The sequence below is a fragment of the Parasteatoda tepidariorum genome, chromosome 6 (genome assembly GCF_982258835.1).
Source record: "Parasteatoda tepidariorum strain Cologne lab strain chromosome 6, Ptep-v5.0, whole genome shotgun sequence".
Taxonomy (NCBI): domain Eukaryota; kingdom Metazoa; phylum Arthropoda; class Arachnida; order Araneae; family Theridiidae; genus Parasteatoda; species Parasteatoda tepidariorum.
In genome coordinates this window covers 24527692-24549774 of record NC_141760.1, presented here as the reverse complement: position 1 = coordinate 24549774, position 22083 = coordinate 24527692, and the positions used below count along the sequence as shown (strand labels likewise).

At 27.2% G+C, this 22083-nt stretch overlaps 1 protein-coding gene across 4 annotated transcripts in view; it reads left to right on the top strand.

Annotated features, from left to right (window-relative positions):
• The window catches only part of LOC107452093 (stress-activated protein kinase JNK), a 98733-nt gene that overhangs the window by 9508 nt on the left and 67142 nt on the right, over positions 1-22083 (top strand). For all 4 annotated transcript variants that reach the window (XM_087165560.1, XM_087165558.1, XM_087165559.1 and 1 more), the window contains exon 2: positions 17498-17727. In XM_087165560.1, the coding sequence (XP_087021686.1) occupies positions 17549-17727 (179 nt within the window). In that variant the 5' untranslated portion in view covers positions 17498-17548. The remainder of the gene's footprint in view (positions 1-17497; positions 17728-22083) is intronic.

The following is a 22083-nucleotide window of genomic DNA, read 5'->3' as shown; positions in this document are numbered from 1 at the left end:
CTAATCAGCTTGATAATTAATTTAAACACCAAAAATGTGTCAATATTCGAGGAAATTATTTTCGTATCTTAAGCCGGAATAAATATAATAATTTGACAGCTTTTCAACTTAAATTTGACAATTTATGAAAGAAATATACGTATGATAAAAGATAGAGAGAAAAAGTGATCATTTGGTTATTGAATTTTTCACTGCTAATTACAAGAAACATTCTTGTCGTGCAATTTGATTAGCCACCAAAGATTTTATTTTAAAACATGCTTGTACTTGAATTATTAATCTTTTTTTCTTATTATGCAAAATTAATTTAGAAAAGTAGCGTTAATTTTGCCATGGTTAGTTTTTCAGTAACTTTTCTTTTCGCAAATTTGATCTTGATGAATTAAAGATGTTTAATTTAAGACTTAAAATAAATGTTAGGTCTTAAATTAAAAAAAAAAGCAATTGACAGTGATGCAACAAAGTTAATTTATTTATTATCACACAGTAAAATATTTTTTTATAAAAAATGTGAGGAAGGATAAATATAATTACGCTATCATCAACACATTCGGAAATAATGAAAAAGAAGCAATTGTATTTAAATTACTCGATTTTTTTATTGCTTTAAAAAGATACAGTTATTTTAAAACTAAATATTTCTAAGTTTAATGTTGTAATCTGTTATCGTATTAATAATATACGCTAAGGTGAAATAAAAATACGATAATGTACTTAATTCAATTAAATATTCAATTCCGGTGAATAGTGTTCAAATCTAGAAATAACTTTTAATGATGCGATTAAATATTGAATAAATTTTAAAAATATACTTTCACTATTACTGATAATGATTCATTGTAATTAATCTACTTAAGTTAGATATTTTTGAGAACGTAAAAATGCCAACCGAAAAAAGATTCCTCTATTATAGCATAATTATATTAAAATAAAATCACTTAATTTTCATTTTTAAAAATCACTCGAATTTATTTTGTTACTGGTTTTCCAACGTATGAATCTTTATTTCTAAGACTAAATTTAAATTATTCTCATAACTATTTAATACAACAACTATTTAATACAGCTATTTAGTACAGCATACACAAATATTTAATACAGAATTAACGGAATAGCACAGAGAAAAGAATTCCAATAAAATTATCGTACAGCATAGTAATGATATTTCTGGTGTAAAAAAAAGCAGAAAAAAAGACATAATTCTGACTAATAAAACCAAAATATACGGTATTTAAACCATTCACTGGATAATATTTCCTGTTTTCAAGATTATAGTTCTTATTAACACATACTTAGTAAAAATTACGAAACTTAAAAGTAAATTTAACCGAATAAATGGTTTTTTATGCCATCTTTCAAAGTATCCGAATAAAATTGCCATATATAACCACATTAACCATATATAACCACATTAACCAAATTTTATCGTACATCATGAAACCATATTTTATTGTTAATGTTTCTAAAATCATTACCAAAGCTCTTCGGTACAAATTATCAAACTTTTTTTATGTTTCCATAGAGACAGAAACACAGTAAATTTTACCATATACAGGAAGTTATGACCGTACTTTTTTTTTCAATGAATTATGTTCCTTACATAATTAATTCTTTACATGGCCCTAGCATAAATAAGAATAAAATATTCCTAAATGTTTTAAATATAAAAATATCTATAATATCATTAATGTATTTTCAGTTAAAAATATTCTCTTTTCCCTTTCACCAAAATTTCACTTTCAGTATTTTAAAGAATCATATAAACTGGAAATAATATTTGAAAGAAATAAAATGGATTTTAAATAGCATTTTAGTAATAAAACATTAAAAAAAAAACATTTACATGAAGGATACTTTAAAAGTGCTAAAGCAATAGTAAATAAATCACAAAATATAAAATTGAAGAAAATAAGATATGAATGAATGTTACAAGAAGTTCAAACAAAAAAGAATTTTTTAATTTTGAATGGAATGTGTTGTCTCAATAGCGAAATGTTGTTTTGAATTCCACACTCACACAAAACTAATTCAATATAAAATTTACATAACTATTTATTTCATTTTTCCCATTCATAGATAGCAACAAAATAAAGAAAAGGTCAATCTATTTTCGTTATTTTATTAAATGCAACCATAGCGCATTGCAACTATGTTCAAAAAACCATTTACCTCTTAAACGAAATATGAAATCGATTTTTTTTCTCTTGATTTAGAACGAAATATAGTACTAGATGTAACATGAAGGGGAACAAAAAGTGAAACGAAGAAAAATTGCGAAATAAAATGGTTTAGAAAGCCATCCTTTAATGTTTTTTTTTTTTTTTGTTTTTTTTTTTTTTTTTTTTCGATGTTCACCCTCACCCTTTAACCTCCCCACCGGGATGGTATTCTAAAAATAGCCCAAAAGATTCCTTTATCGCCATTGGAGCAACTAACTGTGACCAATTCTCTTTTTCTCCCATTGTGGCTCACGCAGCGCCATCTACATATAACAAAATTTCTCATGTCTCATTGAGAAATGGCAAGGACAAATTTTTACCGAGTTTCTTAATTGGAGTTAAGTTTCCCTTTCGTATCTTAGAAGTATTTTAGGAAGACAGAGACAATGAAAAACACTCCTAATTTTGCTTTTTAATAAACGGAGAATTTTCTGTCTACTTCTAACTGCTTTCCAGAAAATACAAAATGCCTCTATTTATTAACCATCTAAATTACTAATTATATATATATTTTTAATGTCTATTCGGATTTTTTCCTTTTTTACCAATATCTATTAAGAAAGTAAGAAATAAAAGTTTGAACTCCCATGTTTTTATGCCCTCAGAAAAAGATGTTGCACTTAGAATGATAATGTTAACATTTTCCGTTTTTATATCTTGAAATCAGGAAAAGCAGATCGCATTTCAATTGTTTTTGGAATTGTGTTTGGAAAATATAATAAGTTTTACTGAATTTTCAGTTGATAAAAAATAGCTTGTAGACTGAGTACATGAAAGAAACAGAAATATAAAGTATTGTTTAAACTATAACCAGGGACTGATATAAGGTATCTTTATACCAATGACTACAACAAAAAAAAAACTATTACAGTCCCAATAGATGAACCAAGTTGATTACTTTTTGTCTTCACCAGCGCGCGTTTTTAATGTGTTTTTTTTTTCATGTAACAAATTAAAGAGATTTCTATGTTCTTCATTATTAAATTTTTCATAATTACTATGTTTTCATGAATGAAGCTTAAATTTAGTTGCTGCCTTCTCTTTTAAAAAGCTTATTAACTACAATTCAACTATATTAGCCATATATATTCTAAAGTGGCGGAACATTGCACATCGTTGTATTAATACTGAAAGTTTATATTGAGAGAAATAAGAGAGAGAGAGAGAGATAATTGAGAGAGAGATGGTAAAATTTACCATGTTTCTAGCACTATGAGAGCACCAGAAAGCATGTTAATTTTTACCGAAGTGCTTTGGTAATTAATTTGGCAAAATAAACAATAAAATATGGTTTCTATAATATGTGATAAAACTGGGCAAAATCTGGTAGTTTTATGATACATTAGAACAAAGCATAAAAGCCATCTATTCGGTTAATTTTACTTTTTAAATTTGTATTTTATACTAAATTTGTGGTAATAAGAACTATAATTTTGAAAACCAGAATTTCTGGTAAACCGCTATAATATGAATGGCAAAATTACCAAATGAATGGTTTAAATGTCGTATATTTCATTTTTATTTCCAGAATTGTGTTTTTTAACAGAACCATGCAGTACGGTTATTTTACCAGAATTTTTTCTTTGCACGTAAGTTTGCCGCGATTGTTCCGTTTCACCTTTGTAAATATTATTTACTGCTTTTGCTCATAACACTAGTAGCATGAACCACAATTCCCTGAAAAATTTTCTGGGAACTTAATAAGCTATTAATTTGAACCGTGTTTCTGTTAAAGTTAAATCATTGTATCATGTAATGTAATCAAGTTTAGAAAAGATTAATTTACTAGATAATATAGTTCAGTCTGGTATTAAGGTGGCAAATTTGAACTATATCGTGATTCAATACGTTCCGAAATGTGTTTTTAATGAAAGGTGTTTCCCAACGGTGTTTCTAAATTTTTGCATTTTGTTTCAAACCGATATTTTTTAGTAAAATTATTTTATGTTTTCCAGCTCTATTTCGAAAATAAGAGATATTGCAACAAGCTCGATTAAAGACTTTTTAACTCATTAATTTTTTTAAACAATAGAGGAAATTAGTTTTGTTTAAAAAAATTTAGACTATTGATAAAACTTTTATATGAGTTATTTCGAGCCTTAGAATACCTAGAAACATAGTCCTTATTCTAAAGTAAATTTTTTATGCCGAAATGACCTATTTTTACGAATTTATCGGGGATATTTCTCCAAATATCCTAAATAAGTAAATGGAATAGTGAATGGGTGAATGTTTTTTTAGTTCATTTTTATTTCTAACCACCATTTTCCTTAAAAATGACATTAAGAAAATCGATATAATTACTGTGATTTTCTGTCTGTGGCTATGATTATCTAACTAAAAACTTGCTTTTCTAAGTTGACTTGAGTTATCTAAATTTAGAACAAGGTTTAAAATGAAAAATGATGATTTGATTTTATCGGTTAAAGGAGATCTTGGTTGCTTTATTGCTAACGTTTTTAGAAAATATCATTGGCCCATTGAAGGTTTTACAAAATGGAAGACAAGGATTGTAGAAAAAGTTAAATATTATTTTAATAATTCCAAATTTTGTTTTTATCCTAGTGATACCGTTATTGATAATGATTTGTTTGATAAAATTAAAATACTTAAGAATAAGTTCATTATTACAGTTTTTGATAAAGCTTCTAACAAATTCTGTATTGTGCGTAAATATTTCTTTAAAAAATTATTTATTAAGGAATATAATGCTAATAACACTTATTTTACATTAAGGGATGACAAAAAATTTATTGAAAAAAGACTTATTGCTTTCTGTAAAAAATTTAAATTTAAATTGAATAGAATTACCTTTCCTTATCTATTTCCAATTGTTAAATTTCATAAAAATCCAGTACAATTCAGGTTTATTGCTTATGGTACTAAATCTTATAATCTATATCTGGTACTAGTAAAAAAAATTTTAATATTCTTAAAACTATTTTGCTTAAAATTAACAGTAAAAAAACTATTGTTATTAATAGTAACATTGATGTTTTGAATTCTGTTGAAAAAAAATTGGGTTTTTAATATTAATACATTTGACTTTGAAAATCTTTATACCAATATTCCTCTTGCTCAAATACTTGATATTTGTAATGGCCTATATGATAAATGTTTAATTAATGAAAATATTGATAAATTTTATTGGATAGATATTTGTAAATTTAATCTTTTTGAAAATGCTCTTTTTAATGGTCTTAATTTTTATAAGCAAAAAATAGGGATTCCACAGGGTAATTTTTTTTCTGGCGCTTTTGCTAATATTTTTTTACATGTTTTTGATGCTAAATATCTGGAATTTGATGATTTTAATGCTTTTAGGTATATTAATTGTTTAATTTTATTTAATTGTTATAATTATGATTTTATTTTTATTATTTATCCTAATGATTTGGTTTTAAAGAAGACTAAGGATAATTGCTTAAATGTAGAACATTTAGCAATCATCCATAGTCTTCACAAATTAAAATTGGTGTTTATGATAAAAGGAGAGCTTTTAAGTTTTTTTTTCTGTAATTTTGATAGCAATTTGAGCAGCAAAATTTTCAAAAATTTTGTTTTTTCTTAATTGTCTAGCATTAATAAAATTTGCAATAATGTTGAATGATTTCAAGAGGCAACAAGTAATTTTCTGAAAAATCAGGAAAGTGGTGGTTTTCCTTTTAATTTCTGCAATATTGAATTTAAAATTAAAGAAATGATTAAAAATTATTAGTTTTATTTTTCTTTCAATAGGGCATGATCGAGTCTTAGCTGAGTTACCCCAGTTAAGCATTTCTACTAAAGATGACAACAGCTTTCTTGTTCTTTTTCTCCTCAATTTTTTTTCGTTCTGCGCATTTAATTAGGGGGCGTTAATTTCATTTTAGTTGAAGATTTGTAGTGTGTTGTGTTCTTTGGTTTTAGGATTTACTATTTTTAAGTAAGTTTTTGAACATTGTATTCTTTCGTATCAGTTTAAGTATTATACTTTTGTATTTGGTTTTTGTAATTTGTATTTTATCTTCTCTCTACCTGGACTTTTGACAAAAACTTTGGGGTACAAGGAGAGCAACTTAGACACTTGTCGTGCCCTCTCGATAGAAAAGGTTTTGCATTTATGACTTCCGGGGCAGGTACCCCCTGACGACGTCAGCTTCGGTTGTCATATTTTTCATTTTATTGGTAAATTTTCTTGGTAAATTACCGCATTGTATGGTAATGACATTTCTAGTAAAAGGACAACAACGTAATTCTTGTTAAGAAAACAAAAATATATGGTATTTTAACCATTCATTTGGTAATGGAAATTCTGGTTTTTAAAATTCTTATTATCTCATATTTAGTAAACAATAGAGAACTAAAAAGAAAATTTAACTATAAATGGTTTTCATGCCACGCTCTGAGGTATGATTAAATTACCAAATTTTGTCACTTTCACCACATTTTATCAGATATTTTAAAACCATGTTTTATTGTTAATTTTTCCAAAATCCCATAGTTTGGTGATCCCAGACACGGTAAATTTTACCACATTCTGGTAGTTTTTACTATGCTTAATTTCTCAGTGTAGTATTCATAAGGTTAAGACCTCCGTTTTGGCTTAACTAAACACTGTTAATTTAATAACTCACTCTATTTTCCTCATACTTACGTAGGTCTTTAATAGTTCGTGTTTTAATAATGCAAATATCAGTTGAAATTTTTTAAATACTTAATTTCAATTTGTTTATATTTATTTGTTTGATTTTGTTTAATTATTAATTTATATTTATTTATTTAATTTTGTTTACTTAGTTGTTTGCTTTTATTAACTCATTGCTTAACTCATTGCGGCTTGCTGGATTGGTATTTTAATCTCTCTATATTAATGATCTATCAGGTTTTTTTTTTCATATTACTTCTTTTAAATAATAATTCACAACCCCTAAAGAATGTATTTTTATGGCATCGTTTTTGACAGTATCTAAACTTATGCACTGGGAACGGTTATTGCATAAAACACTCTGACTCAGATAAATTTTAATAAAGCGAATGAAAATTAAAGGAATTGTTCAATCTGCATTTGGGAAAATGTAACTTAAAGACAGAAATATATTCTACAAATAATCTACAAATTGTATTAAAAATTAACTTTAAGAGCAGAATTTTAGTTTTGTTTTTCCTTTATTTAAAAAAAAATTATTATTATTCAATTTATCAATGTAGTGGTTTTACGTATTTATTTCATGTAATCAATTCTATTGCATTAAACGCAAACAGTATGAGTTAAAATATAGCCTAACTCTATAACCTAAATTCTGACAAGCTATATGTGCTTACTTAAGTGGTTTTCTCTAACTTTTCTTTGACTATAAAGGCTTTCATTTTAGCATCAGCAGTTTACCTTAAAATTCTGAAGTCGCAGTATAATTTTGGCATATTCCCAAACGATTTTCAGAATTTGTTCTCAGGATAGTTTTGAGGAAGAAAGAAAGAAAAGCGGATATTTCCGGATCCTGACCAACCAAACGTTCCAAAGGATAGTGGTCTGTGACGTCAACGGGTCCCCGATCGATTTGCCCTCTCGCATCCCTCTGCTCATTTACCCGGTGCACCCCCGATGCAAGGGAGCGAATGGCGCCATGTCTTCTGCCTCGCAGACGATATTTGGTAGTAGTAAAATAAAGAACAAAAGAGGTTCTGATGTCAAGCCAATGATTTGATTGGGGAGGGACAGTTTATTCTATCTACACTATCATGTTCTTGTAACTTCGAATGATGGAAAAAATAAAATTTGTGTCTTCTTTAATTAAGAGTTAAAGGAAAAAATGACTTACTTTTCATTAAATGGAATACTTTTTCGTAGATGTCTTATATTTCGTATGCTTTTTTTGGCATTTGATTGACATTAAATATTCAGCTGCAGAGTATCTTATATTTTTATTACTATTGAAAAAAATAGCTATACATGATAGTTTTTTGATGGAGATTTACTTTCTTATAAATTATAAAATTAATATTGATTTAAGTAACATAAAATGTATAATATTATAAGATAAATGTGAAATAATTTAGACATTAGATAAAAAAATAATATTAATAAAAATATAAATAATGTGTGGGAATTTCTAATTACATTTGGGCTTAATTATTTTTTGATTCACATTATATTTTTTGGACTTTCAAAAACTGCAATGTTAATTAATGTTGAAACGTTAAATTTAACCAAAAAATGAACTAGATAAGAGCTAGGCTAGATATTTATTAAAACTTATTAAGCAGTTGGGTTCTAGTACTTAATTATTTAATCATATAATACTAGGATACTCTAAATATAATTTTTTACTAAACCAAAAATTTATTTTAAAAAATAAAGCCTTTTTTAGGAATAAAGTACTATTTATTAACATATATTAGGATTGTTAAAAGTACATTTGCTAAAACAAAACTTGTAAAATTAAAAAGTTTGTTAGATTTTATAATGAAAAAAAAATTTATGATAACGATAAATAGAATAAAGAATAATTTATCATCAAGTAATTATTCATTATAATAACGAATAATTCATTAAATGAGTAATTTATTGACAAAATAAAGCTTTTTAAAATTAAAGTTCAAGTTAATAACCTATATTGCAATTGTTATTTAGAATTTGTTAAAGGTTTATCAAAACTATTTTGATAGATTTCATAATAATAAAAAATTCAATGCTAAATTAATGCTTAAGATTGAAGTACGACTTAAAAATATGTACTTGTGTTAACACATCTGTTACGCAGATAATATTATTACACACATATAATATTATTATTATAAAGGTGTAAAAATATTTGTATACAAAAATTCAATAATTTTTTAACCATTAATGAAAATAATAAAAAGCAATTGAAATTACTTTTACCTGGAATTATCTATGGATAAACTAACTTTATAAACGTCTTCAAAGATTTTTCGCTTTGCTTAAAAAAAATTCCCAATATGTAGTGAAACACGACTGCTCTCTTGATTAAATTTCTTGGCATATTTTTTTTTAATTTTTGTGTATGTGTCTTTAAATTAGGTAACAGTTAGCACTAATAAATTAGCCTAGTTGGGGTCGCCCCTTTAACCCATAAAGATTCGCACTTTGTTCATGGAAACTAAATTATTAAATCAAAAATTATTCAGGTGTTCACTTTTTTCATTTTACATAATATACATTGAGAAAAAAGTATGATTAAAACTACCGGAATATGGTAAAATTTACAGTGTTTCTGGCTTTGTGAGAGCCAAAAAAAAGGTAGGAAGTTTTTACAAAAGCGCTTTGGTGATTATTTCGGCAATGCTAACAATAAAATATAATTTGATAATATGCGATAAAATTTGTTAATCTTATCATGATACTTTAGAACGTTGTATAAAAGTTATTTATTCAGTTAAATTTATTTTACACTATTTTTACAAAATGTGTCATAATAAGAACAATAATTTTGAAAACCAGAATTTTATGAACCTTATAAACAGAAAAATTATCAAATGAATGGTTTAAATATCGTATATTTTCGTTTTTATTAGCAGAATACTTATCAGAAATGTCCTTACTATATAACTCTGTAATTTATCTTAATTGTTTTCGCGTTGTACCTTATGGTACCAAATTAATTTTATTAGCGTTGATTAGTTTCAAAAATTGATCAACTATCCAATTCTATTTTTTTAATAAATTAAGTTACAATATATATAAAATTTTTGATCTCTTCAATCTTATAGAAACTAGCAAGGCTAATAAATGACTCTCAAGAAAATATTTCTTACACTTCACCGCTTTGACTTTAAGTGAGTTCAAAAACACGTTGTTTTGTCCTCATGAACAAGATTCTAAATAGAAATCACGTTTGAAGCCTCAGAAAAAGATAGATAAAGCTCTAATGTACAATCCATCGCTTTCAACCATAAAACAAATTTCAGTTATGTACTTAAGTTTTTTGTTTATTGCTGAAATGACCAAAAAAAATTGTTCTCATATTTTGAAATTTTTATGAGTTATTATTTTTATGAGATTTTTTATGTTATGGAGTACAGTGCGAATGTGCGTGATTTTTCTGTAAATGAGTGTAACTTGAGTATCCTACTCTTGACGGAAAGGTCATAAATTCCGACTTTTTCGACTGATTTTATTAGCTCTTGAATGTTGTTTTATTCGAATGTGAAAATTTTATTTCGGTAAAACTCTATTTTTTACAGGGAAACTAATACAGTTTATTTATTATAGCATTTAAAAGCAACATTAGATAAAAATTTTATAAATATTTAATAATATCTTTAGATGTTACTTTTCTGGGGATTTTTTCAGTAACAAATGTCCTCGCTCCAAAATTAAAAATATTGACGCCACATTTTTATTAATAATTATGTATTCTGAAAATAATTTAACAATAATTTCACCCTTTGTTAGTTGAAGCAATTATTTTCTCACAAAATTTAAATGTTCCTGTACAAAGCAAGTAGTTTTCTTTCTTTAGATAGCTATTATATGAAGAAAAATATTCTGGTAAAATTACCGTACTGTATAGTAAAGCCCTTTCTTGTAAAAAAAATATATATACATAATATATATATATATATATATATATATATATATATATATATATATATATATATATATATATATATATATATATATATATATATATATATATATATATATATAAATCTGGTTAATAATACCAAAAGATACGGTACTTAAGCCATTTATTTTGAAATTTGCCAGAAATTGTGCTTTTCAAAATTATTGTTCTTATTACCACACATTTAATAAAAAATACAAAACTGGAAAGTAAATTTAGCTGAATAAATTGTTTTTATACCCTGTTCTGCTCCATGGTATCATGATAAAATTGCCAAATTTTACCAAATATACTAAATTTTATCTGACAATATTAAACCTAAATTTTTTCTATAATTTTGTCAAATAATTACCAAAGCGATTTGGTCAAAATTACCTAGCTTTTGCATGTTTCCATAGCGCCGGAAATACGGTTGACTTTACACTTTATTGTGGTAGTTTTGACCATATTATTTTTCTCAGTGTAGGATATATCGTAATATTTGCTTTTTGAACATGGAAGTAAAAACAATATCATTTTTTTCTTAACTTCATGTTCAAATCACTTTCCTTTTTTTTCATATTAAACTTGAATTTTTTTCATATTTTGGTAGCTTTGACCAAAATTATATCTTGATGTATTCACACGAAAAATATTAAACAATTTTCTCATCGAGAAAACCAAAATAAGAAGTGTAGAATCTGTTTGAATTTAAAATTTCTAACTTTACTAAGAGAACAATATAAAGAATGAGGGAAAAATACTTAACTAACTGCAACATTTAATCGTATTTAAAATGAATAAGAATAATAAATTCTTTTTTTCGACATGCAATAACATAAATTATTTTAACCTATTTTCCTTTCTTTTTACGTCTTTTAATATGTAAGTTCAATTAAAAATTTCATGAGTTGATTCTTAATTTTCAAAATATTTTTATGATTTTCCTGAAAAAATAAAAATTTTTATCTTCCTTGATATTACAGTACTAGTAACGTGACTTACCTTTTTTAACTTTTTTATGAATTAATGTGTTTTAGGGTTGAGTCAATTTGTTAAATTTTAGTAGTCCTTGAAATTGAAATTGCATGCTCCGAGAAAAAAAAAAGTATAATCAAAGTTCCCAGAGTACAGTAAAATTTATCGTGTTTCTGGCTTCTTTGGAACTTTAAAAAGCCCCGTAATTTTTACCGAAGCGCTTTGGTAATGATTTTTGTAAAATTGATAATTTTGTAATATGTGATAAAATTTAGTAGATGTGGTGAAGTTAGACAATGTTGGGAAACTTTGGAACACGGCCTAAAAACCATTTATTTATTTGATTTTTTATTTTTGTAATTTTTTACTAAATGTGGGGTGATTAGAATTATAATTTTGAGAACCAGAATTTCCAGCTAACCGTTATATAAAACTATTTAAATGGTAATGGTTTCTGTTACCATATAAATGGAAATCGTTACCTCATCAATGGTTTAAATATCGTATAATTTGCTTTTATTGCAAGAATTATATACTGTTTTACCAGAAATATACATTGTTTTACCCGAAAATACTACCATGCAGTACGGTACCCAGATTTTTTTTCTCCGTATGATTATTAAGTCTAAAAGATATTTGTTTAACTTGTTTATGTAAAATAGTGGTCAAAATCATTAGAAATTAAATTTATTTAATTTAAAATTAAAGAGTAAAGTTATTTTATACAAGAAACAAGAGATTAAAGTTTGTCTAAAAATAATTTCTCGTCAAAGGCGGAGGAAGTTGGCAAATTGAGTTAAACAATTGGGAGCAATACTTTTCATCAAATAATATTACGACATATTCAGTCATTATTAAATTTGGCGTAAATTTCATGATTAAAACAAATTTGATGAAATATCCCCTGACTATTTACATATTAACTGTACCTAACATTAACTTTATTACTCAATAGTACGGATAAGTAGTGATCTTTCCGTTTTGCAATTAGTACCTATAATAAGATAAATCAACTGTTTATCTTGATTTAATGTATAGACAAAATTTACCTTTAAATTTCCTTTGAGTAATGCTTTAAAGTTTGCTTTAAATTTCTTAACCATGCACAATGCATTTTTTAATATTCTAAAACGCAACTACATATTGTTTATGAAACCCTTTATAATCGAATGAGTTTATAAAAGGAGCAATTCTACATACATAATTTTCGATAAAATAAACTACATTAAAACTTTTTAGATTAAAAATTTTTATATTTATTTTAAAACTAAAAACTAATTTTAAAATAATTAATTTTAAAATATATCTTAAAATATATCCTATTATTTTATATGGGTAGTACTCAAAAGACCGATAACATAACACCGATCTTAACTTTAATCTCAAACAACAATTAAGTTTAGTTTCAAGTCATAGTAAAACATTTTAGAGTAAATTTATTATTCTATCTCATGACAAGAATTAACATAAGCTATTGCAATCAAAAAAATTTTATAAAAACCTTTAAATAAAATACTTTTTTTAAAAAGCCAATTTTGGGTTTTCATGATGTTATTGGAGCTTTTGTAGCTTTAACAAAAAAAAAAAAATTTCTATAGTATCTAGATGCTTACAAAAATATAAAGTACCGTCATGTGGGGCTACTTTGTGCAGGATTTCGCAGTTTTTGAACTTTGACATGAAAAAAAACTATGTTAATTCAAACTTTAGTAAAATGTATCCATATTAAATTCATAACTGGACTCAGACGGGTGAAATTGATCAATATTGTCATTATTTTTATGTAATATTTACAAATAATAAGTCAAAACATACCTTGCACAAAGTAGCCCCCAAGTGGGGCTACTTTGTGCAGCGATAGGAATTCAGTTTAATAATCATGTTTTTAGTAAAATATTGATATAAAATTGTTAAAAAAGTTAATTGTTGACATTTTTTATAACAAAAACATCAAGATATGTAAAGATATTAGTTTGAAAATAATTTTCAGCGTTAAAAAACCATTTTTTATAAAGAATTTTTTCTTAAAAAGAATGTTTATTTCAAAACATTTGAGTTTAAACAAAAGGAAACCATATACAGTTTTGAACATTGAAATGGATGAAATTTTAAAAATAATAATTATTACATATTCATTAACATTTATAATATTGATACATTTGAACATAACTTGCTTGAATGAACATGACAGAACTTGCTCTTCAGTTTCTGTCAAAATCACCAATATATATTTTGATGTGTTAAATCATTTGATTAATTCATTAGAAAAATCTTTGTGGAAGAAAAATAATAGTTTACCAGCACGTTTCACGCGTTTCTTGTGAATTTTATTAGAGATAGTATTTCTGTGGATTTTGTACTTCCGAGAAGCTTCTGCAATCGACATACCACCAGCAACTGCTTGCAAACATTGTTGCAGCTTTTATCATAGTGGCTTCTCGCTCCAGGTATTTTCTTATAACGTCTGACAATTTTTCTGTCGGAAAAAAAAGGAATGAAACTTTGCACAAAGTAGCCGTACAGTGCATTTTTTTTCATTTTCCGTTTATTTGTCATTAATTTTCACATTTTTTAAACGCTAACATGATATAATTGTTTATTCATATATAAATAAAAAATTTTGCACTTACGACAATTGTTTTATCATTGTCTTTGCATTTCACAGCTAAAGTTTCCACGCACACTTTTCAACGTTCGACGTTCTCGGAAAGTTGTTGACATTGGATAAACAAAACACACTCTGAGATTGTTTTAAAATTCAAAAAAATGTTTGTAGTAATAGAGGAGACTTCTATCTTCAAATTCCACACATTTTTAACGTGAAAAAAAACATAATGCTGAATAGCAGCACTTGAAAGGTGCCAAATTCGAATTTGCACAAAGTAGCCCCCGCTGCACAAAGTAACCCCACATGACGGTAATGTACAAATCCGCACTATTATCTTTCAAAAGTCTATTATTTACAAAAGTCTATTCTCAAGATTTCTAGCATTTGTATTTTTATTCTTTTATGAAATATTTTTGTTACATGCAATGCTATTTTCTTACATAAGAAATATTGGATCGACCAAAACATTTAACCTACACAACTCCGTTAGTTTTCTCATAAATGTATTATTTAAGAGAATCCGATGTCATAAAGTTTAATGTAAAAAGTCAGTATAGTATTATTTTTATTTAATAAAAAAGCATATTGCATAAATAACAAATGTATATAAATATTAAAATAATTCAGAATTAGCTGCTGTTATCGTTACCATTCGCACTTTTTGAGAACAGCACAAATAAGGAATCAGGAAATTAGATTTAAGCCATCATTTTCAATCTTTTTATTTCTACACCAGAGATATGTTTCCCAAATAAGAAAATTTTAAGTGGATTTGCGTTTTTCTTATAATTTTATTTTCATCGTTTATTTTCGAAAAACCATCTAAAATATTTTTCAAATTTTCACGGAAAAGTTATAAAAACTAGCAAGATGTTAAAATCATCATTTTAGAAAAGCTTTTTAACTATTCTCAATACATTTATTTATTCTTAAAATATTTCCTTTACTCTAACAAATATCCTATGAAAAAAATTATGACTTCTTATCCTACAAACAGATTGTGGTACTTCTTTGTTTTGATAACGAAAAGTTTTTTTTTGTTTTTTTTGATAACTTGAACATATTTTTCTAAAAGTGCAAACATAGAACTGATTTATAAAATAACTTTTCAAAATCTAATAAGCCTTTATGTAGAATATATAATTTAAGAAATGAATGTGTTTATAAAAATAATTTTCAAACAAATACAAAATGAGCTTACAATTGTTTATTTCGAAATCATAATTTAATTATTTGAAACTCATGTGAGCACAAAGAACTTGTTTTATGCTGCTTTTAAATAAAAATGAAATTTTTGCTTTGTTCAAGATTAAAGCAAAAAAAAGAAGAAAAGAAAAACCTTATTTGAGCAATTTATTTCTGAGAAATTTTCTATTTCTTCTTTGCAACTAAATTTAATACAAATTAAACTTTGAACACTATACATTTCTTTAAAAGCAATTCAAAGACTTTTTTGGTTTCCTTTCTTAAATATTTGGTTAATTTCATTCTTATATTGAAATTGTCAAATAAATCAGGACTTGATTTTCAATGAATTTTTCATTGTGCGTTTTAAATTTTAACTTTGTTTTAAATTTCTCTTTATTACTTTACAATATTTCTTGTGCAAATGAAAAAGATATAATTTCTTAACCTGAAATTAATATACAATCATAATGAACTGTTAAGAATATATTTTGTTATTTGATTGATTTTAAATCAAAATCTTTATACAATATATCAAACATTTGCAGATAAATTGTTATCTTTATAAGTTTGCGTTGCATATTTGATAATGATTGATGATTAGATATATATTTTATTTGCTATTTATTTATTTCATTCATTATCTGATAGCGTATTTTTTCTCTAAATTTGTTTCATGCTCCATATTATTTCCAATAATAGAAAAGCTGTTGATATTAACTTGAACTCTTGATAAATTTAACTACTAAAAATGCGTTTTTAATTATTAATATTCTGCTTATCAGTTAGCATTAATTCAGTACAACCTAACAGTTTTTTGTATGCATAATCCTAAATAAAGACAAATTTACTTGTGTTCTGTTACAATAGCGAATATTTTACAATACTGTTCCATATTAAAACTCTGCCATCATGTCATTTTACCACTTTTTTTAACTAGCTTTCGTACCTGTTTGCTGGATCTTCCAATCGAAATTTTACCCTATTGGCAATTAGCTAGAATCCTCAAACTTTAACCAGGGTCTTTTCCGAAATGAAATACAAGTTTCAATAATTTTCTGATCACCAAAATGACATTTATTGTAAAATAAAGATTTAAGGCAATCTAAATTTCGACTACATTCCAATTAGAAGAAAAGTTCAAGTCTAAAATGGAGCTCTGTGCCTAATGTCAACACAAACTAAAAAATTTTCTTAGATATCGTAAGAAAAATGTATCACTATTTTATCCTCAACCAAAACTTTGTCCAAATGCCGGCATCAACAAATTTACAGACACAAAATTAAAAAGAAAAATAATAATAAGATTAAATAAAGAAAAATTAAAATCCACATTTTTAAAGTGAATTCTACAGTGTAAAAATTCCGGATCAAATGGCGGTAAGAAGTATTAGTACTTTTTATTGTAAAATCCATTTTCACCAGAACATGTTACAGAACAAAAAATACGATACTCCGTAATTTTTACTCTAGTTATTACCATAAAATCTCTGAATCACTTTAATTAAATAAATATCACTGTTAAGATTACAGTATAATATTTTACGGGGAAAATGAATTTTACGGTAAAAAAGATTTTACGAATGATGCACTCAAAAGTGCCGGTTCTTTATATCGGAATTATATCTGGAATTTTTTACAGTATACGATTTAAAAAAAATTGCACCCCTTAAAAAGGAAAAACATTGAGTACGTCACTTTTGCAATAAAATTATTCTACGATCTAAATTGGCTTCACGTTTAATGTTTAAGGTGTAAGAAAATTAAAACTATTTCCTTCTTTTTAGTCTCATTAAAAAACATGTGTTTTTTTTATAAAAAATAGTTTTTTTATCGAATGACAGTAAATTTAATTGAATGACAATTTTCTTATTGAATGACATTTAATTGAATGACAAATAAATTTAATTGAAGATATTTGTATTGAATGACAAATAAATGAATTCTTTTTTTATTAGATCCAAAAAAAGAATGTATCCTCCATACCATGATACCATGAAGAAGGACTAATGCCAGTGGAAGAAGGCGATCCGAGCCCGAGTTCTCCTCGTACGATTTCCTCCGCTATGAGCAGTAGTAAGCTGCCCTCCCTCTTCTATACAGTCGAAGTGGGGGACACCAAATTTACTATCCTCAAGAGGTATCAGAATTTAAAGCCCATTGGTTCCGGAGCGCAAGGTATCGTATGGTAAGTAACCATTTCTCCTCTTACTTAAAATAAATTTTGTAAACCTATTAAGTATTCAAACAAAATATTTCTTGCAATATCACATAATCTTGCAGAAAGTTTATTTATACACTCTATAACAAAAAAATCGACGCACCAAGAAGGAATTGTCCGATTGAAACAAAAATTGGTGGATAGGAAGACAATGTACAGAATAGTAAATGATTAAAATTTCAGAACAATTGAATAATTTATTGCAGAGTTACAGTAACAAGTTCAATAAGGTGTTGACCCGCTTCTAGCCTGGATACAGGCAGCCACACGGCGTGGCATAGACAGATTAAGCTCCCGGATGGTCTCTTGCGGTATTTCCTGCCAAATTCGATCCAATTGTCGAACGAGGTCATCAACATTCCGTGCCAGATGCAATCGCCTTCCAATCATATCCCAGACATGCTTAATGGGAGAGAGATCTGGTGATCTGGCAGGCCGAGGAAGAGTTTGACAAGCTTGCAGACAGTTCATAGCAACACCTGCCGTATGTGGTCTGGCATTGTCCTGCTGAAAAACCAGCCCAGGGCACTGCAAAAGGAACAGTAGCAAAACAGGTCTTAGGATGTCGTCGACGTACTGCTGTGCAGTAGGTGTACCTCTAATGACGACCAAAGGGGTCCGGCTGTCAAAGGAAATGGCACCCCAGACCATAATGCCTTGTTGAGGGCCGGTGTGGCGTGCAATAGTGAAGGCAGGATCCGCCCTCTGCCCTGTGCGTCTCCATACACGTCTTCGATGATCGTCAGGACACAGTTGGAAGCGGGATTCGTCGCTAAAGACTATACGTTCCCAGTCGGCATCATTCCAGCCTGATTTGTTCAAAACATTCATGCATACGAAATTTCAAAGCAATCGGATGATTTCTTCTTGGTGCGTCGATTTTTTTGTTATAAAGTGTATATCCTCTACTAGCGGCAAAGGTAATTTTTCAGTTTTTTCCAAGACAACACTGTAAAAAATTCCGGATCAAATTACGTTAAAAAGTACCGGCACTGGGGGGGCGGCACTTTTCCCTAATGCCAGTGGAAGAAGGCGACCAGAGCCCGAATTCTCGTACTATCTCCTCCGCTATGAGCCGTAGTAAGATGTTTCTATAGTAAAATATTTCTTGGTATAGAAATTTAATAATAAAATATTTCTTGCAGTATCGCATAATCTTGCAGAAAGTTTATTTATCTATCCTCTACTAACGGCGAGGGTAATTTTTCAGTTTTTCCAGAGCAACACTGTAAAAGATTCCGGATCAAATTATGGTAAAAAGTACCGGGACTCAGGGAGTCGGTACTTTTTACCGCAAAATTCACTTTTACTGGAACATGTTACGGAAAAAAATCTACTATACCGCAATTTTTACAGTAATAATTACCTTATAATTACTGACTCACTCTAATCAAATAAATATTACTGTAAAAATTTCGGTATAATATTTTACGATAAAATGTATTTTACGAATGATGCACCCAAAATGCCGGTATTTTATATCGTAGTCTGATACGATACTTAGTTCAGTACATGACAATCTTACAATTTTTTCAAATTTTTTCTTACAATTTTACCAAATAACACTTTTGAAATTTGGGGACATTTTATAATTAAAAGTTGTAAGCGTCGAATATACTAAATTGGAATCAACATTTACCCTTTATGTTACATTTTACACTGAGGAGTGAAAAAAAGTATACTCAAAACTACGAGAATATCGTAAAATATACCGTATTTCTGGCTCTATGACAACACTAAAGAGATTAATAATTTTTATCGAAGTGCTTTGATAGGATTTTGGTGAAATTAACAGCAAAATATTAGTTTAAAATCTTTGATAAAATTCAGCAAATGTAATAAAATTTACTAATTTAATTGTGATACATCAAAGAATGGCTAAAAATAAATTTATTCCGCGTAATTTACTTCTCAATTTTGCATATTCTACTAAATGTATGGTAGTAAGAAATATAATGCTGAAAACATGAATATTCCGGCAAACCGTTACTATATATTACCAAATGGTTGGTTTAAATACTGTATATTTTGGTTTTTCTTATCGGAATTATGGTTTACTTTTTATCAGAATCATCGCTACCAATACAGTGCCGTAATTTTACTAGAATTTTTTTTCTCCGTGTAATAGTTATATATAAATCAATATTTCACTGTTTACCTTTATTTCGATTCACTAAATGTTACTTTTTTTGTTGATAAATTTTCTAATTAGATGAGAAGTATATTTATAAGGCTACAATTAATACTGAAAACTTCTAAAGCTGAAATGAACCGAAAATAGATTAAGATTACAGAGTTTTAAACCACAAGAAAGTACAATTTACCTAAATAACGTATATTCTGTCACTATAAAACTCACCCAATATATACATATATAAATACATAACACATAATAAGATATGGTATTAATATCATATGATTTAAAAAAAATGTAGAAATATGATTAAATAGTTCTTAATACTGAAAACTTCTAAAGCTGAAATGAACTGAAAATAGCTTAAGATTATAGAGTTTTGAACCACAAGAAAGTACAATTTCCCTAAATAACGTATATTCTGTCACTATAAAACTCCCCCAATATATACATATATAAATACATAATGCATATTAAGATATGCTATTAATACCATATCATCTAAAAAAATGTAGAAATATTATTGAATAGTTCTTAATACTGAGTAATAAGTTAACACTTTACTTTTTTGTTAATAATTCAGCAAGTGGAAATCTCCGAAACTCTTTTAAAACCAAGTTAAACTGTCATAAAAACAATTTTCCTGATCATATATTAGACAGTCATTTAAAAAAACGAGATTATTGAAAGCATTTAAAGTAGACCAATTTTCTGATATCTTTGTGCGCAGATAAAAAAAATTCTAATAAAATTACTGTACTGTATAGCAATGACATAATTCTGGTAAAAAATACTCTAATTCTGATTAATAAAACCAAAATATGATGTATTCAAATCATTATAGTTCTTATTACCATGCCTTTTGTAAAAAAAATATAAAACTGAAAAATAAATTTAACCAAATAAATGTTTTTGTGCCATACTTTAACGTATTATGATAAAAATTACCGAATTTTACCACATTTACCAAATTTTATCACCCATCATAAACCATATTTCATTATTATTTTTTCCTCACTTATTACGAAAGAGCTTCGGTAAAAACTACCGTACTTCTAGGTGCTTCTATAGAGCCAGAAATAAGATAAATTTTACACTATTCTGGTAGTTCTGACCATGATTTTTTAATAAAGAATTAATTGCTCACCCTTATTAACTCGTTGAGTTTTGTTAAGTTTTAATTTAATGCACTGATTTTAAAGTTGGTTAATAATAATGGATAACGTTCCTTGGAACCTTGATTTCTTTGAAGTCAAGAAGAAGAAAACAGCTTTCATCATATTTTTATGATTTTAGTATCATAGATAGTATCATCGGTAGTTTTTACACGTAAGAACTACCGAGCTTTTAAGTGTTCAAATGGAGCCAGAAATAAAATGAATTCTACACTAATTTTAGTTTTGACCATGACTTTTTTTTCTCTGTGTAGCATGCATTTATAAAAGAATTTAAATGCTCACTCGCTGCTTATGAACTCGCTGAGTTTTGCTCAGCTTTAATTTAGCGCACTGATTTTAAAGTAGGTTAATAATGATGGATAACGTTCCTTGGAACCTTGATTTCTTTGAAATCAAAAAGAAGAAAACAGCTTTCATCATATTTTTGTGATTTTAGTATCATAGATAGTATCATCGGTAGTTTTTACACGTAAGAACTACCGGGCTTTTAAGTGTTCAAATAGAGCCAGAAATAAAATGAATTTTACACTAATTCTAGCGTTGACCATGATTTTTTTCTCTGTGTAGCATGCATTTATAAAAGAATTTAAATGCTCACTCGCTGCTTATGAACTCGCTGAGTTTTGCTCAGCTTTAATTTAGCGCACTGATTTTAAAGTAGGTTAATAATGATGGATAACGTTCCTTGGAACCTTGATTTCCTTGAAATCAAGAAAAAGAAAACAGCTTTCATCATATTTTTGTGATTTTAGTATCATAGATAGTATCATCGGTAGTTTTTACACGTAAGAACTGCCGGGCTTTTAAGTGTTCAAATAGAGCCTGAAATAAAATGAATTTTACACTAATTCTAGCGTTGACCATGATTTTTTTCTCTGTGTAGCATGCATTTATAAAAGAATTTAAATGCTCACTCCCTGCTTATGAACTCGCTGAGTTTTGCTCAGCTTTAATTTAGCGCACTGATTTTAAAGTAGGTTAATAATGATGGATAACGTTCCTTGGAACCTT